The 23,101-nt window shown below is 39.6% G+C and overlaps 1 protein-coding gene across 2 annotated transcripts in view; it reads right to left on the minus strand.

Moving 5' to 3' along the window:
• The window catches only part of LOC139781810 (uncharacterized), a 40,756-nt gene extending 20,069 nt beyond the window's left edge, over window positions 1-20,687 (minus strand). Inside the window, exon 1 of one of the 2 annotated variants that reach the window (XM_071720703.1) lies at window positions 20,058-20,686. In XM_071720703.1, coding sequence (XP_071576804.1) covers window positions 20,058-20,267 — 210 coding nt within the window. In that variant the 5' untranslated portion in view covers window positions 20,268-20,686. Of the gene's footprint in view, window positions 1-20,057 lie in introns of both variants that reach the window. The other variant, XM_071720702.1, reaches the window with a different exon arrangement.
• Between the last annotated feature and the right edge of the window lie 2,414 nt (window positions 20,688-23,101).

Consider the following 23,101-nt stretch of genomic DNA (forward strand, 5'->3'; position numbering starts at 1 on the left):
TCCCACGATTTGATACCGCAGTAACCAATCGAACGTGCTTCATGGCCGTGTTTACTGGTCTTTAATAATGTTTCGCGAATCATCGAGTCGCATTAGTCGGAGTAGCGAGATCCGCTTTCGCATCCATTCGGTGAAAGCTACATTATTTAGTATTTTGTGCTGCGGTATATTATAACGCGTGGCAGGTATGATATCACAGTGATTATCTTTGCTCCGACCGTAATGATGCAGTCTTTAACATGCCATATGTCCTGCTATATAAAATTCTGCTATTTTATGATTTCTATCTAGATATAATTATATTTTTATTTTAATTATAGTTCTTCCTCTTTTTTTATTTATCGTTATTACTAAAATGCAAATAAAGACAGGGTTTACATATTAAGTATGCTTCGATATTAATTTAATTCGTTTTCGAAATAAACGGCATATGATTTACCTCCCAGAAGAAACTTTTTAATGTAATTAGATAATATAATTGAAAGCTTCAGATACAACAAAAAATGCAAGATCAATGCTTTATAGAATCTCGGATTCCCTCCGAGTGTCAAATGTATCGGAGGTATCAGACGGAAACTGATTGGAGTTCGGCCCGGCTTCAATTTTAACCGAGAATGTCTCGAGGCAGCAATTACTTGTATATTGTATCGGGGTATACTGAATCGAGCCAATGACGCGCCAATATCCGCCTTTTTGCTGCTTTTAATAAGCAGGGATCACGCACGAATCTCGCAATTTCCGCTTTCGATTCAAGCTCGAGCGCGGGTGGATCGTAAGGACGAAGTCCGGGCAAAGTAAAATAAAAGCAAACAACCATGCACGCGCGCGCGCGCCCGCCCGCGCGAAGTGGAGCAAAAAGAAGCGACCGCGCTGCTAAGGGTTGCGAGTAAAGGGCGGAATACAAACAGCCGAAGGGACGGCCCGGAGGACGGAATTTCTCGACCAAAGTTTCCGCGCTCTTTCCTCCCGTCTATTTTTCTTTCCAACCCCTTTTTTCCGTCCCGCTTCCGTAATTTTCGCCCGTATATTTCGTAGTTTGAGGACGACGCATCTGACTTCTGTTTATTGTTTATTAAGACATTTCAGATATTTTTTTCTTTTGGAACGAGTAAATAAACACACAAACTAATGAAATTTAATAGAGAAGTTAGTAAAAGCTTTAGTGTGACAACGAAAATATATTTTTCAAGCAAAGTCCATTAATACGAATTTACAAGATAGTAGTGATATTTAGTGTACGGCACTGTGCGATTACGAGAACACGTTAACCACAATTGCAATCCTCCTTTCTGCTCCGCAGAAGAACAATCGAACAAATTGAACCAATTCTCGCGGATCGGAAACGATCAGAAAGCGGTCGCGGGCTTGTATAATGGCTGCCCTTTCCTGTCGAACATGCAAATTTACTGACGTTCAAACACCGAAACCCCCGGAGGCGAACAATTTGTCCATTAACGATTCCAATTGCCCGTCGTCGTTATGGTTTCCTTTTTTGCTGAATAGAAATCTTTTTCTTTCCTATTTATGTTGCGTGGCAATTACTTTTAACGCGTAAAATAATGAAAAAAAAAGTAAATTCGATGTAATTATCAAGAATGCAATTTATCATCAGTCATCGCGAAATTTAGAGATAAAATAAACCAACCTGCTCTGTTTCATTTATCCATTCATACTCAGATCCTAGATATTAAAATTCTTTCGCGCAAAGCGCCGCAATTCTCCTGCAATTAATGCTCCCGCAATTAAAGTTTGAGCCAAATTAAGCTTTACGAATTTAATTTTCTCGGCTCCAAGATTAATTTCGAGTCGAGTCGAAAAAGTGGATTGGACCGCTGTTGCACCCGCGAAATTGTTCCGTTGACCTTGTTCGCGCAGAGTCTCGCGATCTCGCGTTGTTATCGTCGCATTTACGCGCCGCGATAACGACGAACGGAACGTAGTAGTCGACAAACGCGGCCGATATTATGCGCGCAAGGATCGCTGCGACTCGCATTTATATCGGTCTGAATGCCGTTGATTGAATAAGTGGATCTCACACGCCGTCGTCGCCACGACTTCCTTCCTCTCTCCCTCCGCGACTCGCGAGTTCTCTCTTTGGTAATTCACCGTGTCTCAAATCACACAGAGCGACCGGAATTTGCAACGATTCCTTCCTCAGTCGCGCGCCCGTTATCTATTTCCCTGTTCCACTTCCGCGTGTCACGAAGCGTGCTTAATTATCGTCGGAAACGACATTAACGCTCGTTATAATTTTGCGCGATCGATTTTCCGCGCGTTTTATACAAGCGGCCCAAGAAGTTGACCAGAGCATTAGTATGTACTGCACGAACAATGGAGACATTAGAAAAATATTTGACGTAATTAGGTCGCGTTTGGAGTCCCATTATCGAGCCAATGCGTCTCATTAACGACGAAATGGAACAGGTGTAGAAACAGAGCAATTAATTGACAATAACTGTAATGAAGTACAATACTTTTCTTAATGCAAAATTTCAGAGAAGGGATCTTTTAATTTACAAGCAATTGAAACATCATAACATCTTAACAACGAGAAAAAAGGGAATGGAGAAAATAATGCTAAAATATACACCGTATTAAATAAAAATTCAACGGTTGAATCCGAAATATCGTTTAAAATAAATAATTCATGAACAGTGAATTAATCCACGTTTGAGGGTGATCTTAAATAAATAACGATTTCAAATTTAAATTTTATTTTTTGTCTTGTTTATCCTGAAAATTTATTCCATTTCACTTTCTACTTATTGTACACATATATTTTTTGTTTTGAATACTTTTTATATACTATATTAATTTATTCATTATATTAAAATATTTATTGTATTATTTTTTGTTATTGATGCCGTGTTTCCTCAAACACGGCGCATGCATGCGAAACAACCAACCAACTACAGCTTGAGCAACAAAAGCCAAGCAGTTCCGTTATTGATACTGGATATTGCCGACCTGATATCCATTATTGGTACCAGATATTATCGACCTAATATCAATTTGTGCTAGGGTTGTCAAGTGTCAAATGTATCGCGCGAATGCAGCCACGGCAGCTTTATCGTGCACGGCTCGCTGCCGTCGTATCATCCTCACCTTAATTTCGGAAAATCCGGTTCGGACGCACAAGCGGCGGCGCGGCGGCGCGACCGCTGAAGCGTGGTTGTGCAGTTTCGCAAGCGAGGCGAGGCGCGGCGAGGCGAGGCGAGGGTATTCGCCATCGGTGAACGATAGCCCGCGTTTCGCCATTCGTGCGACCGTGTTGGCCGCACGTTGCGCATAGGGGGATACCGGTTTACCCGATAATCCGGTAGTTCGGTCCATTGCCCTGCCATAATCCCGTCCCACTCCCTGCAGCCACGCTGGACGCGCAGCATCCCTTCGTTCGCGACAATAGCTCTACAGGCATTTCTTTGCACCAGTGTCTCTCAGACCGAGGTGACCGCGATCGATTTCGAACAATAAACAATTGGAAACGCAATTATCGTTACTGAAGAAAAAACATTATGCATTTCCAAATTCGCGAGAAATTACATTATTGATCCTAACGTTAATAGCGCACGGTCTCTGAATACAATTGTCCGAATGTTTAATCATCACCGTGAACGAAACTTGATTAAAAATTTCTACCCTTCATTAATATCACTGATCATTGAGCAGCCAAGTATAATGCGATAACATGCAAGAAGTTTCCGCTGATTGTATACGTTCGTATAGTTATCGAGGGAACGAACGCGCATAGTGATCGCGAATCCAATCCCGGGTTAATGGACTGCGGACGTAAAATCGATGGACTGACGATAAACGTCATTGTCCTTCGAGGAGCGATTCGACTGGATGGCATCGTTGTTCGACGTATCGTGATGCGACGCGCCGCTGATTCGGTCCATCTGCTTGTCAGAATGAAGTATCGGACAGCTTTCTCCGTGACCGGGCGAATTGCGCCGGCACCTAAATTCCGTCTGGGATTAGCTGATTGCGAATTGCGATCGTGGGACGTGCTGCTACTGCATCGTACATCTGCATCAAGTCGCGCGAGCGACTGGAGATCTGATGATTGATCCAGTAATCCGCCAGGAGAAATCGGTCACGCGTGAAAATATACATCTACGATTTTTCTTTATGATAATATAAACAGGATTATACATTGCATCATATGATACATATATATATACGAGTGTATTTAATTTTTGTTTCGTCTGCATTGCAAACGGAGTTATCATCAAACACAGTATCGAAATAAGTTCTGAATATTTTATGGAATATTTTATTTTTTCACTCAAATCTCTAAATATAATTTCATTTCGCAACATTGCAAGGTATCGCATGTAAAAAGCCTTTATATTTTCCATTTATTTCCTCAGTGGTTTACTTGTTTATTTATTTATTCATGTTTATGTTTTCTTTCTAATAAACAGAGGGAAGTTATATCTCGATACTGAAGCTTTATGATAATTCCTCAGTGATTCGAGTGAATTGTTTAATCTACAGTGGAGAATAGTGTATATTTCGCGAATAACATGTAGCTTTGCATCGAGTCCCATTAATTAGGGGGCACGATTAACGTATTAACGTGATTACTCGGTTCGTTACGTTGCCATATACGCATCGCCGTCGACGTCGCCAAATTTGTTCAACCTATTTCCGCGTTCTCGTCGAAACTCAGCGACGTGTATTAGCGAGTTATTACGTATGCCGTACGCACGATATCATTTATTCATTTCAGTTATTATAGAGCCACTCAGCACCATTATCGGCAATGCCCAGGGCGGCTCGGGTTATTTCATTTGCACTTTTGTACCTATGCACTGTTCGTAGTGTCAAATTATACATATTTTTAACCATTCATATAGGTCGCCACTGTTCCTACTCAATATGTCGTTAATTTAACTAAAACAATGTTGATTAACTAAACTAATAAAGTTAAAATAATACTGTTTTGTGTTAAAATAATAAATTTCGACACACATGATAGTTAAAAATAACCAAATGATATAACTCAAGATATTTGGTTTAAATTTCTTCCTTTAATATTTAACAGTGAGTGTTATTAAATATTCAGAGAATTGTCATTACAAGTCGAACTAATGATAAAGGCTATTTTTATTTAAAAATTTTAAAGCTTTAATAGAAACTTGAAATAGTTCAGGAATGGATTAAAGTATACGATTTTTTAAAATAAATTACAATGGTTCTGCAGCGTTACATTTTCGCGTAATCAATATCAAAAGAAACGAAGCTATAGAGCTGTATGTTTAAAATCGGCTTAAGTTGCGAGGGATTAATGAAAGCGAACCACGGAAAATTCTCGGTGCCCCTAAAACGCTCACGCAAATGCGGTCGACGATCTCGAGTCGCGAATGAGAATGCCGGGGGGACCGGTGAAACCTCGCATCGATATATCGTCCGTACAATGTCCAAGCATCCGTAGGACACCCGATATCGCACTTGCCGTGATTCTCCCGCCTCGTAATTGATCGAGGCGACCAGCGAACGTTTTCTTTCTAGACATTACAAACGTCCGCTATGCCTAGTGTATTGATTAGAAGCGTGCATGATGATCGATGAATCACAAGAATTTTGTCTTTATAATACCTAATACGGTAATGGCGTATAATATAAGGTACATACTAACATGCTATATATAGATAATACTTTTTAAAAGCAATTTTTGAGATTGATCTCGAACATGTAATTTTCTCGAGTTTGCGAAGAAATATATAAAAAATTGTTATATTCCGTCAATCTCTTCAATTAGAAATTAATTTAATATTAACTATAACAAAAATCCCGAAACATTAATTACTTGCAATGTCCGTATTAGCTTCAAACTGATAGGTATATACATGATAACATCGTATTTGATATCAACTTCAATTAATCGCGCCTGTATTACGCAGGACCAACCGCTGCGAAACGATCGAGAATAAGAAATCCACTTGAGGGATGCTGTCTCTAGAGACAGCAATAATCCGCAAGATAATCTAAAGAGAGAGAGAGAGAGAGAGAAAGAGAGAGAGAAGGGGACAAACGCCGTGCAACCATGATTACCAATGTCGTGTCGAGTTTGTAGTTCGCGTTGTGTGTCGGTTCGAATTACCGGTGTCTGCAAGCATGTCGCGGTAGACATGCGAAGATCGTCGCGTCACTTAGCGAGATCATGCGACGACGACTCCGGCAAGTTTCGCCGAGGACGTGCTGTGGGCCAGCGACGACGACGCGCCGTCAAATGCATGCAAATAACGTTGTTGCGCCCCCTCGACAAAGGAGAATATGATATTCCGCCTGTGCCAGCTAAGCTCCAATCGAGCACCAGTACCGAGCTTTCTCGGGACACGCACGTACATTGTAATTCGAGTTTGGCCAAGGAATTAGCCGAAGTGCGAAGCCACAATAGAAACTTTGGTGTACTACGCGCGAGTTCATGTATACAGCATAGATGCCGATATATAGAGCATATATCTGGGAATATGGGCAACTAAGATCACGCTGGAAGTATACAAGTCAATAAAATGTATATTGTACTAGCTTGGTAATTATATATAATTGATAAGTATTATATTTTATAAGAAAATTTTCCAACAAAGACAGAGATATTCTTCGTAAACATTAATTTTTTTATTTAAGAAATTCTAGGACATTTTAAAATTAAATAATCTCCCTGATTAATTGCATAGATATAAAGACAAGCGATGCTAAATTATCGATTACCATGAATCGGCAACAATAAATTAATTCTAAACGAGGAAGTGTAGATAGGTAACTAAATAAGATAATAAATCGGTATGAAAAGGGCTTTTTACAAGGGACAGCAGTCACGTTTTCGTGTTTCTTATGGCGGTCTCAGAGCGGATTACGCCGTTTCAGTGTTATCCTGCGCGCTCTTCGGGGTTTTATCGGCCGCTTCGTTTTGTTCTTTCTCGCGTGCGGGCTGGTGACTCGCACCTCGAAGACAAAGTGCCGAGAGAATTTTCCGGGTTAGCCTCGTTCCGGAAAAAGACCAGCGAAACGACACACGGTGCGGGCGAACGATGCGCAGTACCGGCCGATAAATATATATCAAGATTAAATCCGGCTTTTTTCCCGTAGAAATGCCAGAAATCGCGCTATGTCAATTCGGACCTTGTTTCTCTCGTCCATCTTGGCGAACTCGTTGGCGACATCTAATTAGATGCAGTAGAATTTTGTCCGAAATTTTCATCTTGAAGGATAAAGAATCAATTTTTACGAAATAGTACGATACACTACCGTTCAGTAGTGTAATTTCAATAATGTTAAAAAAATATGTATTATATAGCACAATGATGCATATATGCTATGAATCTTAAATCTTTAACAAGTCGCACTTTTTAATACAACCTGGGATTTAGAAAATGTGAACATCAAACACGCTATTTGCCACTGAATCGCTAATCCTAAATTGATTTCTCGTCAATAATTTACTGGAATGACAAGCGAAACGTAGTCCGCATCTTGCTTCGCTTTATCCGTTTTTCGAATCAGTCTCCCTCGATTTAATGCACTCTCCGAACTATAGACCCCAGCAAGTTCCTTTCGTGAGCAATTCTCTCTCTCTCTCTCTCCCTCTCCCCCTTCCCCCTCTCTCAATGGAGAGTGGCTTCCTGACAGAAATCCGAAGATATCCACGGCATCGATTTCAATCAATCCTGTTGCCGCCACCTCGCCTCGTCTCTCTTTCACTTTTCCAGTCCTTCTCGCGAAGTTTCCCATTTATGTCTTGAGAAATTGCTGTTTCCCCAGGCATTCATTTGCACCGGGCGAATTTACTCTCTCGCCAGTACTTATCACGAATACGGCTGACATACCGTTAACGTTAAGAAATCGACAATAGGCATTCCTTTAATGAAACAGTTTGTAGAGATCTGTGTTGATTAGACCGCGCCGATATTAATGTGGATTTTTGCTGTTTCAGATTTGTCCATTCGTAATATTCATTTATATTATTTTTGTAATTAAAAATCAGTTTATTGAATATGCTTCTGAAATCTCAGTATAGTTCAAATTATGTGATTTAAATGAAACTGTATATATTATAATGTATACATTTACTCTGATGCATATTTATAAACAGTATGTATTATAATACATTTATAAACAGTACGTGTTATAATATATACTGTTATAACAGTATATACTTTTTATTTATACGCTGTAATGTATCACATTTGTATAAATAAACTGCAGTGTATGTATTTTTAAATCCGAGAATAATTAGAGAGTAAAGTAATAAGAGCAATTTCCTCTCTCTAAAAACGAAAAAAATGCTCTTCAAGTTTTTTTTTCACCGTTGTTGCAACGCAATTTTTCTGCGAAAGCAGCAAAACACGTCCTGTTAATCGAAAAGGCACATCACGGAACAATTAAGCGTGCTGCGCGCAGTGTACCTGCTACATTCAGTTGTTATCCATGAAATTCGCACTTCGCTCAGTCGAGTTTTAATGATCTATTAAAACCGTAGCAATCGAGTTTTACCAGGACAGGCGGGACTACCGTCTCGATACGTACTGACTATGTCGAACATCAACTCCCCCTCGCACTCCTTGCATCGGAAAAAACGTGGACAAAGAACTCGTTTGTTTGTTATTACCTCTGATTCGATACAAGTATATCGAGAAAAAGTTCCATACGTAATCGCCAATTAAGTCGCATAAGTTTGTTAAAATCTGATCCTTCTACGGATAGAATTTTGACGATGAAAAGTGTTAATGTGTAAAAATTAATTGACAGTAATACGCTTTCCGTGGTTTATCTCTTTCCGTGTTTTATCTCTTATTTTTCATGAGGTTTCATAAGATAATAGACATAAATTGTCAGCCTAACTCGCAGGCTGTCATGCGACGCCTTCACATGCTCGCTTTCTGCATACGAGGCACACTCGATGGTGTCTCGTAAATTAAAGGGCACAATGGCCGACGTGGTAACGTCGTAGCCCCTCTTCAAACTGGAAACCTGAGGATAAAACGTGAGGATGATCGAGAGGATAGCCAGCGAGAAATGGCGGAAAACAAAGGAAGATAGATCTGCGAGATATTTCTCTACGCGATAAATTGAAAATAATGTCTGGCATTAACTCTTAAAAAATTCATTTTGAACGTATTTATTATATTATAGCATATTTAATTTTATAATAATATAAAATACGATAATATAAATATAATTTGGAGTAGAATAAAAGGTAATAATACAAATAAAATATAAATAATAATAAAACGTGTGCGTAAATTGTATATATTATAATAAACTATAATAATAAACATAAATTAAAGTAACTTAACTCTAGAATAATTGATTTTTTAATATTTTATTAATATAATAAATAATTATTAATAAGTTAGATAGTTCAATAGCACGCCTAATGTTAATGCATAAAATGTAATATTAATGCAATAAAAATCCGCATCCGTTTCTTAACCTATTTGAATCCACAGTGCGATGCTCGCGAGAGAAGGGCGGTGGTTTGAGTGCAGGTAAGAGGCTTAAACAAGGGAGGCTCGTTAGGAACAAGTGGCGTCGATTAAAAACGCCGACCCCGCTCTCACTGTGATACGTCGGCAAATACGCGAAGGTGCTTTTCTTCAAGCTGCATTTTCTTTTCTCCCCTCGTTCTTTATTTTTTATATCCTTTTTTTACTTCCTTTTTTCTTATCCGTATAGCGTTGTAATGCTCAGATTTTAGATGAAAAGACTTTTACCATGAAGCAATTGTTTTCTCTTCATGAAACAGTTCATATTCGAGGAAGTCTAAAATAATGGCAAAAGAATATAATAAGATTTAGATTATTAAACCGAGAAGTTTATCCGAAAGGAACATGCGAAAAAATGCGGAATATTTTATTAACGAAATTTAATTTCAATGCAGAGAAATATTATCTTTTCTTATCGAACTAGAAATAAGTTTCACTTGCATAAAAATTGATTCATATTTTTTTTTAACTTAATTCATTTACTGTATAATTGTTGAGTACTGCTTCTGAAACTATAAAGGCGCCAACTCATCCCGAACAGCTCGCACACCGCTAGTCTTCCCCATTGCCTAGTAATATCTTGTAATATTGCACAGTTACTCGCGTGCGGCCAAGTGGAATACATGCGCGGGCGCCTACTTTTCCCTGACGCGTTTTGCATAATTTGAGTGGAGAAATGGAATTCGTGGCATGTCGGAAAAGCGCGCGGCATATAGAACGTTCTGTTTAAGACTAACGATACGTCAGTCAAAGTTATAATAACGTAATATATAATAATATTTAAAGCGGGCGCGTACGTTGCGCGAGATTGTCTGGCATTCTCTCGCATTTTGCCTTGGGGAATGGCACGGGACACGGTAGACCCGCGATAAACGATTCGCGCTAGAATCTCATAATATTAGATCTCTGCAGTATTTGACCTATATTAACCTCGTTTTGCTAAATGTACTAATTTTCTCTCGACAAGAGAACATACCACGAGAGAGAAAAAGAAAGAGAGAAAAAGTTTTCTTGAAAGATATTGTTAGACTTTTCTAATTCACATGCTTATGCTTCTAAAACTATAATAGGGGAGACCGGGGCTAAACAGTCCGTTTTTTTTCGGTGCCGATTTTTAACAACAAAATAAATAATTGTAGTTAAAAGTGGTATACCACTGTAAAGAGTGAACCTTTAGCTACAAAATTTATATAGAAAATTTTTGTCTACGTCGCTTTGTTTAACCGGTATAGAGCAAAAACGACAACGGTGGAAAAATTGAAATCTCAAAAATGCCGGGGTATAACAGTCTGCACTGCATTTTCAATACATATACGTACATCTAATCCTAAAAGATAATAGGATACATGCAATAATTGTTTTTTAAGAGAAAAATATAAAAATTTATTTAAAATTTTTATGCGAAACATTATTAAAAAATAGTTACGAGGGTTCCTCTTTCCGCAGAAGTCACTGGCCCGACTTGTTTCACTCCTTGACGTCCGATGACTCTATTCGGTGTCTGAACGGTTGTAATTCCCGTCTCATCCATATTCCATATGCAGTGAGCCCGAAAATGCCTTGGAAATGCACCCGGACTGCTTACTGACCGATTAGCCCCAAACACAAGTTTCAGGTTTGATCGCCCACGAAATATTAGACATCAACGATAATGAAAAAACTACACTGGATTCGTGTTCAGCATGCATTACTCTTTATAATCACGTACCTCGAGATTTGGAGAGCAAATATTATTGCAGATATTACAAAATTTCCACGCGCAGAAAATGTAACTTTCACCTTTCGAAAACACGTTTGCCTTCGTAAAAATCATAACACGGCAGGTAACCTGCCGAAACTCCGTTGGTCACATGGGTACTATAAGCAGCGTTTACAATGTTAATAGCGAGTTCGCACAATATACAGGTTCCGAGATATTTGATTAGACGTATTTACCCCGTAGACGTTTTAGCCCCGGTCTCCCCTACTTCTAAAAGTACAATATTTTCATTGTAAAATTTTAAAATAATTAAATGGGACTCAATAAATAGCCACTCAATTATAAATTTATAGGAATCTGCGATTAGCACGTTATACAGGTTAAAAAGTTGTAAGTGAATCGCGATGCAATTCTTATTTATAACCGCTTGAGAGATGATTGTTATTTACATGTGTTATCGTCCAGATTTTCCTCTCGATCGTTTGAAGTGAAATAACGAGCTGCAGCAAGCTTGCAACCTTCAGAGACCAGCGACTCCGTTCGCGGTTTCTCGAATGTTACACCGACATAAATTCCGACCTATACCCGCCGGCAGTAAATCCATCCTTAGGGATCGATCAGCGGTGCAATCGCAATAAAACGTTATTGTTGCGTACCGAGAGGACGGATGGAGAACAAACCGCCGCATCACCCTGCTGAAAAAAAAAAACGTGGGCTTGCCCTATTTTACTATTCATTTCTTAAGAAGAATAGCGACGAAATATAAACTTTTTCAACGTTGACAGAGCCAAATTCCGTAAAGCCTCGTTTAAGGGAGGAAAAGGAAAACAGCGCTTTTTAATTAAAGGTATGGAAGCGCGCTTCTCCACGGCTGTATACGAAATTATGCAGAATACCGGAGGGATGAGGGCAGACAAAGAAACTCAATAATTCGATACGATGAAAAACGCATTCCCCGAGTGCAAGCAATCAGCATGAAAGCTTATTGTCGTTCTCGTCCTTCCGGTCGCGAAGACAATGGCGGATCCCGCGATTACGGGACTTAGGCGGCACACGGTAAATTCACACAAGATCGTATCGTATCGTCACGAGCCATTATGTTATTATTACAACGCCGCGCGGCAGTTTGTCCGTATTATCCTTAATGGCAGCGCGGCAGTCGTATCTCTTCCTTCTTCGGGGCTCTATGTCCCATATGGCGAAACGCGAAAGGGTACCGGTATACGTACGCGATATCATAAACGCAAGAATTACGTCACCGAGTATCGTAACACATGTCCACATGCGTCTTCAAACGAGACACAAGGGAACAAAGCACTTCTGAAATCGATTAATTTAACTTCGGAAATTATTCAAAGTCATCTTTCGTTCAATTCATTAAAATTACGAATTTCCAATTCGTCTAGTAGGGAAAAAGTCTCCACTGATTACATTTTGAAATTCGATTATTCAAAGTCGATTTTTCTTTGGCGAGGAAGATTATCACGCAACTTTAATGTCAATATTAAGTATCTTAGTCTGACCAGCCGAATAAAACATTCTAATAATTAAGCCGCAAATAAAAATTCTATTGGATAGGCCTATCGTTTATTTGCTTCTCCCTGAATTTTCCAAATTTAACAGAATTGTTTTTAAAACTATAAAATTGTCGGGTTATTGTTTCCAAATTGATCGAATAATAAGTCCGAGAGAGAAAGAGAGAGAGATGGGCTGTTAGATATGACCACCCAGTAGATATCTTGCGCGAAACATATGTCTCGTCGTGTGAAGATACGAAGATACAACGGTCGTACAACGCGCTTTTATCTCGCGGCGCACGCGATATCGGGGTGGTCCAGGAACAGAGCACGAAATACTCGCTCCCGTCTGGCAGCGTCTCGGGGGAGGAAACGGCTGCGTGCATTGCGCTCCCGCGCGCGCGGTAGGTATGCACCACGTCCTGCGACCTACATCAACAACGGGCGCGAGTACAGCGAGAGCGAGGATACATTATTACTGCCATCGGAAAGCGAAGCTCTCTCCGATGCGATGGTAGTGCGACGGCCGGAGGGTGTTTCAGGGTCGGTTGCCATGGCGATACGCTGGGACCGCTGCCACGGGGGTGCAGCCTGGAATATCCACCCTCCTGCCTCTTTTCCGCGATTCCCTCCTCTCCCTGCTTCCCTCCCTCGACCATCTCTTCCCTCCCTCTCGCTTTCTCTTTCCCCTCTCTTCTCTCTGTTTCTCCCTCCTCCACCGTTGCCACCGCTCTCGCCGTTTGCGTTTTTCTCCCCCGTATACATACGTATTCACTCGGCCGCCCTCTCTACCATCCCCGACCACCTTCTTCATCGCCCTTGCCGGCCCTTTCGCCTCTTTTGTTCCCAAGCTGACTCCCTTTCAACGGAGGCAACGGTGGCTGGCTTTGGCCTCTCTTCTTTTCTTCCCTCCTTCTCCGACATCTAATCGCGCATCGTCCACCACGCAATTTATTTATTTCGTCATGGCGAGTTTAATCCTGGCACTGCGCTGCACTGCGTTATATGTTGCTGCTTCGCTTTCGTGGTATTGTTGTGCGATAACGATCGATAATGCGTAATAACGGCCCGCGAAACGTGACTATCGCATCGACGAAATTTCACGAAGGCCCGACGTGTTCATCGCGGATCGTGACCGATCACGAGTCGCAAGCTTGAACAAGCGACTTCATTAGTAATTGCTCTTTAGCGATAATATCCAAACTGTCGATGTAATTGCTTGTTATCAATATCAATAGTTACGTACTCATGTCCTAAGAAAATTTTGATATAAAAATATCTTAAATCTGAAGTTACGTTTGTATTTGAGAGAAATGCAGAAATTAACATAATAAGTTGGCTAATTATTCGGTTGAAAAACATTTCATATTATGACATGTTTAATAATTCATACGCACACGCGTGCGAATTATATATTTAACTTAATATTATAATTTAAAAATGTATTTAGTTAATATATTTAAAACTCTCGCTGAAGACGCTTTTTACTCATTGATCGAAGAATTCTGTTTTTCCGAAATCAATAATCGATCAGCGTTATAAAAATATTGATATTCCTGTCATTATATAAACCGTGTAATCGCATACTCACACACCGAAGAGAGATAAAGGAAATCCCTATTATAATGAGCGTGCCGGAATCCCGGACCCGCTTGTTAAAAAGCAATTACCCTCGTCGTACGAAGAGCCGTTCGCAACGAGACTACTTCTCGCTTGAAAATCGCTCGCTTTGCGTTCTTACTTTGCTACCTTGAATTACTCATTGCCGCTCGGCCGACTCTCAAAGGTCGCGGGAAACGCGTTTGTCGCGTGCGAATCGCGTTTATTCCCCGAGTCGCGTAAATTTCCCGTGGCTGAGAGAAGAAGGAGAAAAAGGAAGAAGGTGAAGAATAAGAAAAAGAAGAGGAGGAAAGAAAGCGACGCCGCGGGAAGAGAACGTCGCTGGAGATATACGACGGCGCGCGGCGCTGCCGCGGGTAAATTGTAATCGCGCCGCTTTCTTCCGAGTGCACATGCATGACTGCAACCGTATCGTGCATTTCGTGACAAAGTGCCCCACCGATACTTGCGTGTGCACGCGCGCCTCGCGAAAAGAATGTGCACTCGCGGATAATTTTATTCGCCGCAAAAAGCGCCTTTAATAGCGACGTCATACAATATATTTGGGTCTTTATCCCGTCCCACTCGGTATATCGCTCGTATTTACGGATAATTCCATAAGCGCACGAGCGCGCTTTTAATAGCGATTCATTCAATCTCGTGCAGTGGAGAGATTTCTCGCGGAAAGATATATTTTCCTGGATCCCTCGCTGTTTTTCCCGTCAGATCTCTCCGGGCAATTTCGCCGGGTTCGCTAATTAACTTTTAACAGGAACAAATAGATAACGCGCAGTCGGGTTATAAGCTAAGCGACCTCGTTTTTCCCGGGTACGCATGAAGAATTATTTTTCTATACAAGAGAATCAAGGAAAAATACACAAGTACGTATATATTAACTCTTAACTCTTCCCTCGTTTTATACACGAATAATTAACGTGTACTATATTTTTATCGTATTAACATTATCGATCGATAAAGATTCGAGTCTTTAAAATAAATTCTGAAGGAGTCCACGATTAATATTCTAAATATAAATTAATAATTATATTTAAAAATCCGAATATTTTACGAATTTATTATGATAATCTGTTTGAAATTTACTATCTTCATTCTCTCTCTCTCTCTCTCTCTCTCTCTCTCTCTCTCTCTCTCTCTCTCTCTCTCTCTCTCTCTTTCTCTCTCTCTCTCTCTCTCTCTCTCTCTCTCTCTCTCTCTCTCTCTCTCTCTCTCTCTCTCTCCCTCTCTCCCTTTCTCTCTCCGCTTTTTCTCTTCTTTTCTCTGCTTTATAAAATACTAATTTAAACTACCCAACGTTGACCGGAATCCGGGATTATCACAAGGTGTCAATGGGATTTAAATCAGAGGGAGGGAGTCCAGGTTTCATAATAGCCTGCATTTTCCGCAGGGATCTAGAGAGTAATTGTGCAAAATATGGTCCAGATTGGTCAAAGGGTTTAGGAGTTAATAGAGAGAACATACAGACAGACATTCTATTTTATATACACATATAGATGTGTAAAATCAGATTATTACATAAATCAGAAGTTAAGGAGCTTTCTCGAGGGAAATGACAATCACGGAGAACACGACTGTCCGCGAACAGTCGTTAATTACCGTTGTTCGAATGTCAGACAATGCGAGAGAGTACCAATTGTATTTTCGCCCATTGCCCGCGAAATGTACATTGATCATCCGCGAAACGGGTGAGTTGAGGCGATTAATCAGAGCGCGATAGACGTCACGAGGATACCTTCTCGGTGAAGTCGATGCCGTAACCATCGCCGCTAACGAAACACGTGTCAGCGCGCGTTAAGTCGCAAACCCCAGAGAACCAGTGCGACACGCTCGTTAATCACCAGCACGTCGAGCGTGATGGATTAAAATCAGCGGCGCATCCCTGCGTGCCACTTTCTTTCTTCGCGAATCATTTCTCCCTTCGATCAGACGTTTTCATAGGTTCTTCAAGGTTTTTGCGGGTATGAGTTACGCTGACATTACAGAGCTGTTAAAACTGGATTTTTTTGTTTATTCTTTGGAAAAATATTTGAAAAGACATTAAAAGTAATGTAGCTATCTTACTGCTTCGAGAAAGAATGTTATTAACTCTAAAAAAGAAAAGTCTTAAAATATGTAAAGGTATATAAAGGTACATAAAAAGCAATCTAAAAATATATAAAGATAAAATTTTACACCAACCAGGCATCAAAGACATATTTAAGTATATATATATATATATATATATATATATATATATATATATGTATATATATATAGCCTTTACACTTTTATATAACTATTTAACATTTTATAAGATATGTATCTATTAGATAATATTGCTTCTAGTTTAATTACAATTTCAAAAGAAAAAGATTATTTCACAGGCAGCTTTTATAATCTGCTCTTATTTAGCAACTTTCTAAGAAATTTTATTCTCATAAAATTATCAATCGACCCTAACATTTTCTTCTCTGTGATCACAGGTACCTTCTACGTTTACCATTTAGTTCGCGCTGAAGTATCGAAGGGCGCGTAAAAATAACTGCGGCATTATCGTCAATGACATATTGACGAGGAAAAATCCATAATGTGGGTGTCTATGATCTATCATTACATATTATTAGTCCAACGACTATTGTTAGAATTACATTGTTTTTACGCTCTCATAGCGTGACGAGTGAGAATAGCGATGAAGAAGTTTTAATGAATCAATTGCTGAGATATAAGATAGTATTTTCGTGGATCGAAGTAACACTTAAAAAAAAAATCTGTGCTATTTCGCTGATGTGATTCTCGTAATCAAATGTTCCATAAACAACTAGGTAAATCGCGTGTGATCAAAAATATTAAATCTTTTAAAAAGTGCTAAATTAACGATATAACAAACCGAATCTCCTATCGTCGAGAACGATTGTACGTAAACGCTGTAAAACGTAACTACAAGGCGATATCTCAGGAATCCACTTATACTTCATCTTCGGAATTGCAAGAATGGCATTCGGAATTTGAGAAGAATATCTTCACGGAATGGGAACTTACCGCGCTCATATTTCTGGATCTGGAATAACTCTTAGATTCTCCGTATCCGAGCGTCCGCGTAATGTCTAAGATTGATGCGTAAGATATACCGGGAAGAGAAAGCATATTTCGAGGAAAACGAGCGAGCAAGAAAATAGAAAATCCGTTCGAGAAGCCACGGGAAGAGCTGGCGCCGCGCTCCGCTTCCCGTTATCAGACAATTGAAATTTCCGACGAGAGATAAGCATCGCGACTCGTTTCCCGTAACCCGACGATCGACAGATAGCTGCACCGAAATTCCGTCTTTTAGACTGCCCGGCATTATTTTTCTCCCCGGAGCGGCAAGAAACGCGATTTATCCACATTGTTCGAAGAAAGGGAATTCTTTGCGTGTAGAATTCGCGGAAAAATGACACGAAGACGTAGGAATGGAAAGATGACGAGCGCGTCGACTTCGAGTCGAGTAATAAATGACCGCGATGAATAATAATTCGGTTATTGAAAGTAAATTCCGGCCGATACGAGAGTTTTCCAACTCGCAGCATTAGCCTAGTTCTCGGATAAGGCCCTTCCTCCACTTCTTTTCCGCGGAAACTCGCCTCTCCTCCTTTCCCTCTCATCGACCACTTTGCTATGCTTTCTTTATTCCGCGAAGCCACGTTCGCATAATGGCTATTCAGATATCGAATCGATTTATTTCCCCGGGAGCTTTCGAAAACTTCGCCCATCGTCTGGCTGTGAACTTGGAATAGCTATCTCTCTCTCTCTCTCTCTCTCTCTCTCTCTCTCTCTCTCTCTCTCTCTCTCTCTCTCTCTCTCTCTCTCTCTCTCTCTCTCTCTCTCTCTCTCTCTCTCTCTCTCTCTCTCTCTCTCTCTCTCTCTCTCTCTCTCTCTCTCTCTCTCTCTCTCTCTCTCTCTCTCTCTCTCTCTCTCTCTCTCTCTCTCTCTCTCTCTCTCTCTCTCTCTCTCTCTCTCTCTCTCTCTCTCTCTCTCCTTCTCTTGTTTTCTCTCTTTCTCTCATTCCTCTATCTCGCTTTCGCGGTGCACTTTGGGGTCCCGAGACCCTGGACTTGCCATAGAGCGTGAAATGTTCATTGGGTCACATTCGTTTCGCAAAACTTTTATCGCCACATTTTGTCTAAATCTTCTAAATCGACCGTTAAGGGAAGCACTTGAGATAAATTGCAATTTATGCTCCCAGCCCAACACAAATTGAGAATTTATTTATACATTGAAATATGTAATAATTTCTTTCATAAATTAAAAACGCATGTCTTTTCTATTTAAAGTTATTTTTTAAATTATTATGATTCAATATATTTTATAAATGAATAATAACCATATTTTATTGTTATTTAAATTTAATCATGTTAATAACAATGATGTAAGTTACAGTTAACAATTAATATTGTGTTAATTCACCGGAAAATTCAGTTTTGATGTAACAATCGAACGCTTTAAAAGCATCTTCTTAGTCAGGAAATTCGATGTAATCAAGTGACAGATAGACGGTTTAATTATACGGATAAATGGATAGATGGATGGAGAGTTAGTTTCATTAGATAGATAAATGGATATGTGGGTAGATTTATACCTAGTTAGGTCAATTATCGAAGAGATTCCAATATAATGCTATCAGGACGATTGCTTCTCTACAAATGTGATTAAAATCACATCCAATTAAGAAAAGCGGACGGAAAAGTCGATAACCGTTAATGGAAAGACCAAGCGATTGAATGAATAGTATCACATTTTCATGAAAGTTGTTCTCCTTACATGCACATAATATACGATATACAGAATAGTTTTCGTAAAAAATAATATCAAGAATTTAAATTGTATATTCTTGCATAGATTGATATTTTTTCTTACTGCTTAAACAATTTTATTTAACTTAAAAATTGCGAAAAAGCTTAAAACTTAAAAAAACAAAACAAAAACTTATTACCATTAGAATATATTGGGGATATCACAATATTTATAAAGAACGATTAAGGAAGGAATAAGATAAAAATTGGAAGGAGATAGTCTATTGATTTTTGTGGATGTAAATCAATTGCATTCTCTCGAGACTAGCGTTCGATGGAGAAGAACAAAACTTGATATATAACTACACTTATCTTAATTTCTTAACTTCTTAACTTTTAGTTTCGCCCATATATACATATATAGCAATATGAATAGGTTACTAGGACGAGCACATTAAGTCTTCGCGAGAAACTACTCGGGAGAATAGTTTAAGTGCCTTTCTAGAGAAAGCTCATCAAGATGCTCGTCAAATAATTAATGTTCTCCTCGAAAAGAGATGAAGCGCCTTAAGATTCACTTTGACGTGTCTTTAATGAACACGCGACTATTCACCAATAATCGCAAAAGAATTTCGTGATGTTAATTTTCAAATCTTAATTCTTTAGACGCACTAAACTTCATAAAACTAAACGATACAAAACATCACCAGTTGCTATATCAAACTAATTATCGCTAAACAATATATAACATCTAAATTACATATTAGAAAATTTTTAATTCAAGTAAAGTTAAATAAGAAATTAAATTTAAAAAAATTTTTTATAATCTTTTAATAGTACAGTTTTACTTTACTGACAATGAGATTTACGAATTTTCTCTCAAACATGTTCAACGTCAAATCTTTAAATGGACATAATGAAGCGTAGCTGAGCAAATTGAATCTTCTGTATTGCGAAATGAGACTGCGATGGCAAATTGTCTAACCTTATTCGGGTATCCGTTGTATCTGAGCAGCTTCTTGCAACACTTGCCATGGTTCTCATAGTAAAACATCTGCACCATGTCCGCGCGATCGGTCGCGCCGCTGACGGTGTACGGCGCCCTAGATGATGATTGCGGTTGTTGTTGCTGTTGCTGCTGGGCCGGCGATTGCCGACGCCCCAGTGGCACGCAAGGGCACCACCCCGAGACCATCACACCGATCGGGCCCGTCGCCGGCCCGATTCGCCCGATCCAATACTTCGAATTCTTCCTCGCTTCCTCGTTTCTTCGAGGATCACTTCGCTTCGCTGAAGACAAGTCTCTTCATTGTGCCCCTCTATCGCCAACTCCTCGCCTCCTCGGAAAGTAATTCTGTACTTTGTTTCCAACTTCAAGAAATTCTTATAACGGAGATCTCATTAGAAATCTGGTAATTTTTAACTGTGAATTATTGTGTAATGAATAGTTATGCGTCGTGTGGCTTCGTTAACGTATGCTTTTACAAAAGGGACAAATTTGAAGCGGTGGCGACGATGGTTGTCACGTGGCGTAAATTTGGCAACGAGTATTATCTTGTATTATCTGCCGTTTGGCGATGAGCACTATAAAGATCTGAAAAAAGAAAAGGGAATGGATTAGAGATAACTGTATTAGATATATGTATATAGGCGAATGGATTTAGTCTTCTTAACTACATGTTCTTATTGCTGTCTCCAAAGCGCTAACACATATATTTGTCTTATCTTGAGCACAAAAGTATAACAAACAGCAGATAAACAGAAGAGGAATATTAATCATCAGCCATGAATCCTGAAGATTAAACGAGCTTCGTGTTTGCGCTATCTGCACTGTACATCGTTTTTCATAAGAAAGAAACTAACATTTATGCTGCTTCGAAATTGGATGTAACTGCCTTTTACTACGAATGAACGAAGTGCATTCGTGAAACACAGCGGAGCTTAATTTCGAGGTGGGTCAATTAAATCCGAGCTCTCTCGCGAAACATCAGGACGAAACTGCGAAACGTACATAGCGGACATCAAAGAGGGGAGCGAATCCCGCCAGAATATCTGCGTCAAGCTGCACCGTTCGCTCCATCGCGAATGTCGTTCGTGCTTTTCAGACTTTCGAAGAAATCTGTCCGATTAAATCCGAGTACATGTCGCTTCGAATTACGGCCGGATCCATTACCGCGCCAAAAAAGCATGCTCTCCGTAAATCAACGGCCGTTAGATTTGCCGTTCGATCTCCATGACTTAAATTAACGACTGCTGCAAAAAGCGCAGTAGGTTGATAAATTGGTGGATAGATGGATAGGCGCCGTAGATGGATGAATTTCCTCCCGCCATAGATTCCCTAAGGACGACCTGAGATAAATAGATATAATTTATTTAGATCTTGAGGCGGGTCCCGTAAGATACGAGGAAAGGAAACTAGAACGTGATGTCTAAGATTGGTGATAAAATATGTGATTAATATGGCTAACACAGCCACATTAATTATTACATATGATTAATGTGGCTAACACAGCCACATTAATTATTACATGTGATTAATGTGGCTAACACAGCCATATTAATTACATGAATTTTTAAGTTACAATGCTTGCAAACAATTAATATATTTTGAACTGTAATTAACTTCTTTCTTTCAAAAAAGTAATACCGAGAAATAATTACGGTAAACATAGTGTCACTAACTAACATTACTAACTTTAATTAAATAATCCGCTTATATTGCACCTAGAATTCTTTCCGTAAGATGTACGTATAAGAATTAATTTAACTATTAACTTAAACTACAAAAAAAATAATATATTATCAATAGAAAGGCGGTTTAAAGTGATTTTTTACTGATATGTTGCATGTGTAATGGTATATGCAAATTATTCGATTACATCGCGGAGCCATCCGAGAAATTGTCAGTGGAGACGTACGTTTTATTTCCTGACAAAACAAAACGAACGCAATGCAAACTGACTAAAGTAGGCGGTAGAGCGAGGGAGGAAGAGATGGTGAAGCCATAAAGATGAGAAAAACAACAGGAATTTGCAATTCATGAGAAACGTCGTCGTCGTCGTCGTCGTCGGCCGTGCGTTAGTCACAGAATGCGCGACCTAATTTAAGAATGGAAAATTTGCGCTGTGTCTCCCCTACTCTTGGGTAATAAACGCGTTGCATACTGTGCAAACATCATTCGACTTACAGAAAATATAGCGAGAAAAATTTCCACCTTCCGTTTCCTTCAACAAAAGATCGACAGTAAGTAGTTCCATCAAAAAATTTAACTTTTCCATTTTAGCGGAATCTTGATCGAAAAATATGTCCTATTTTCTTAACATTATGTAGACAGATAGATATAAGGTTTATATTTAAGCTCGGGATACATAGAAATGTCTTAGTGTGTAACATAAGAGAATAAAAGTTACACAAAAAAAATATTCATTAGGAGAGAATATACTCAGCGAAGGAATCCGGCGAAGAAAAATATAGCGGTATCTCCGAGTCATCCTGTAGAATGTGCAGTCGCATTAGTCGGAAAGATTAATCGGGCCACGATTTATATGTGTTTCCGGTGGAGGTGCGAAGACGCCCCTTTCGCGTTTCCCAAGACAAAGCCGAACGCACTTCGCGCAAACTCGCCCAGGGCTTTCCGCAGTTTCCTCAAATTTTGAATCTAATTCCTGTCCAACCTCGTAATACGGGTCGCCGAGGTGCCGAGAGGACGCGCGATAAGTTTGCTTTACGGTTGTGCCAGATGACGTCGTCTCGAGCCCGCGTTTAATAAAGCGCAGGCCGTGAACCGTGAGTTGTCCGAGATCTGCCTCCTGCAGAGAGAGAGAGAGACTTTCAAATCATCCGGCACGCGTCGTAAAGAGGTGTAATCGGTCAAACATGCGGGATGAGCGAAACGAAAGGACTTAAACGTAGAGATGAAAATTTTCCGGTTACGTCATATCAATTGGCATTAATTACAATTAATGTCGTTCACGCCTCATTTCATCTTCTTACATTTATTGCGTGTCTGAGAAAAAGATTATTACAAAA

The sequence above is a fragment of the Temnothorax nylanderi genome, unplaced genomic scaffold (genome assembly GCF_030848795.1).
Source record: "Temnothorax nylanderi isolate EJ_2023f unplaced genomic scaffold, tnyl_v1.0 TNYL_tig0365_pilon, whole genome shotgun sequence".
Taxonomy (NCBI): Eukaryota; Metazoa; Arthropoda; class Insecta; order Hymenoptera; family Formicidae; genus Temnothorax; species Temnothorax nylanderi.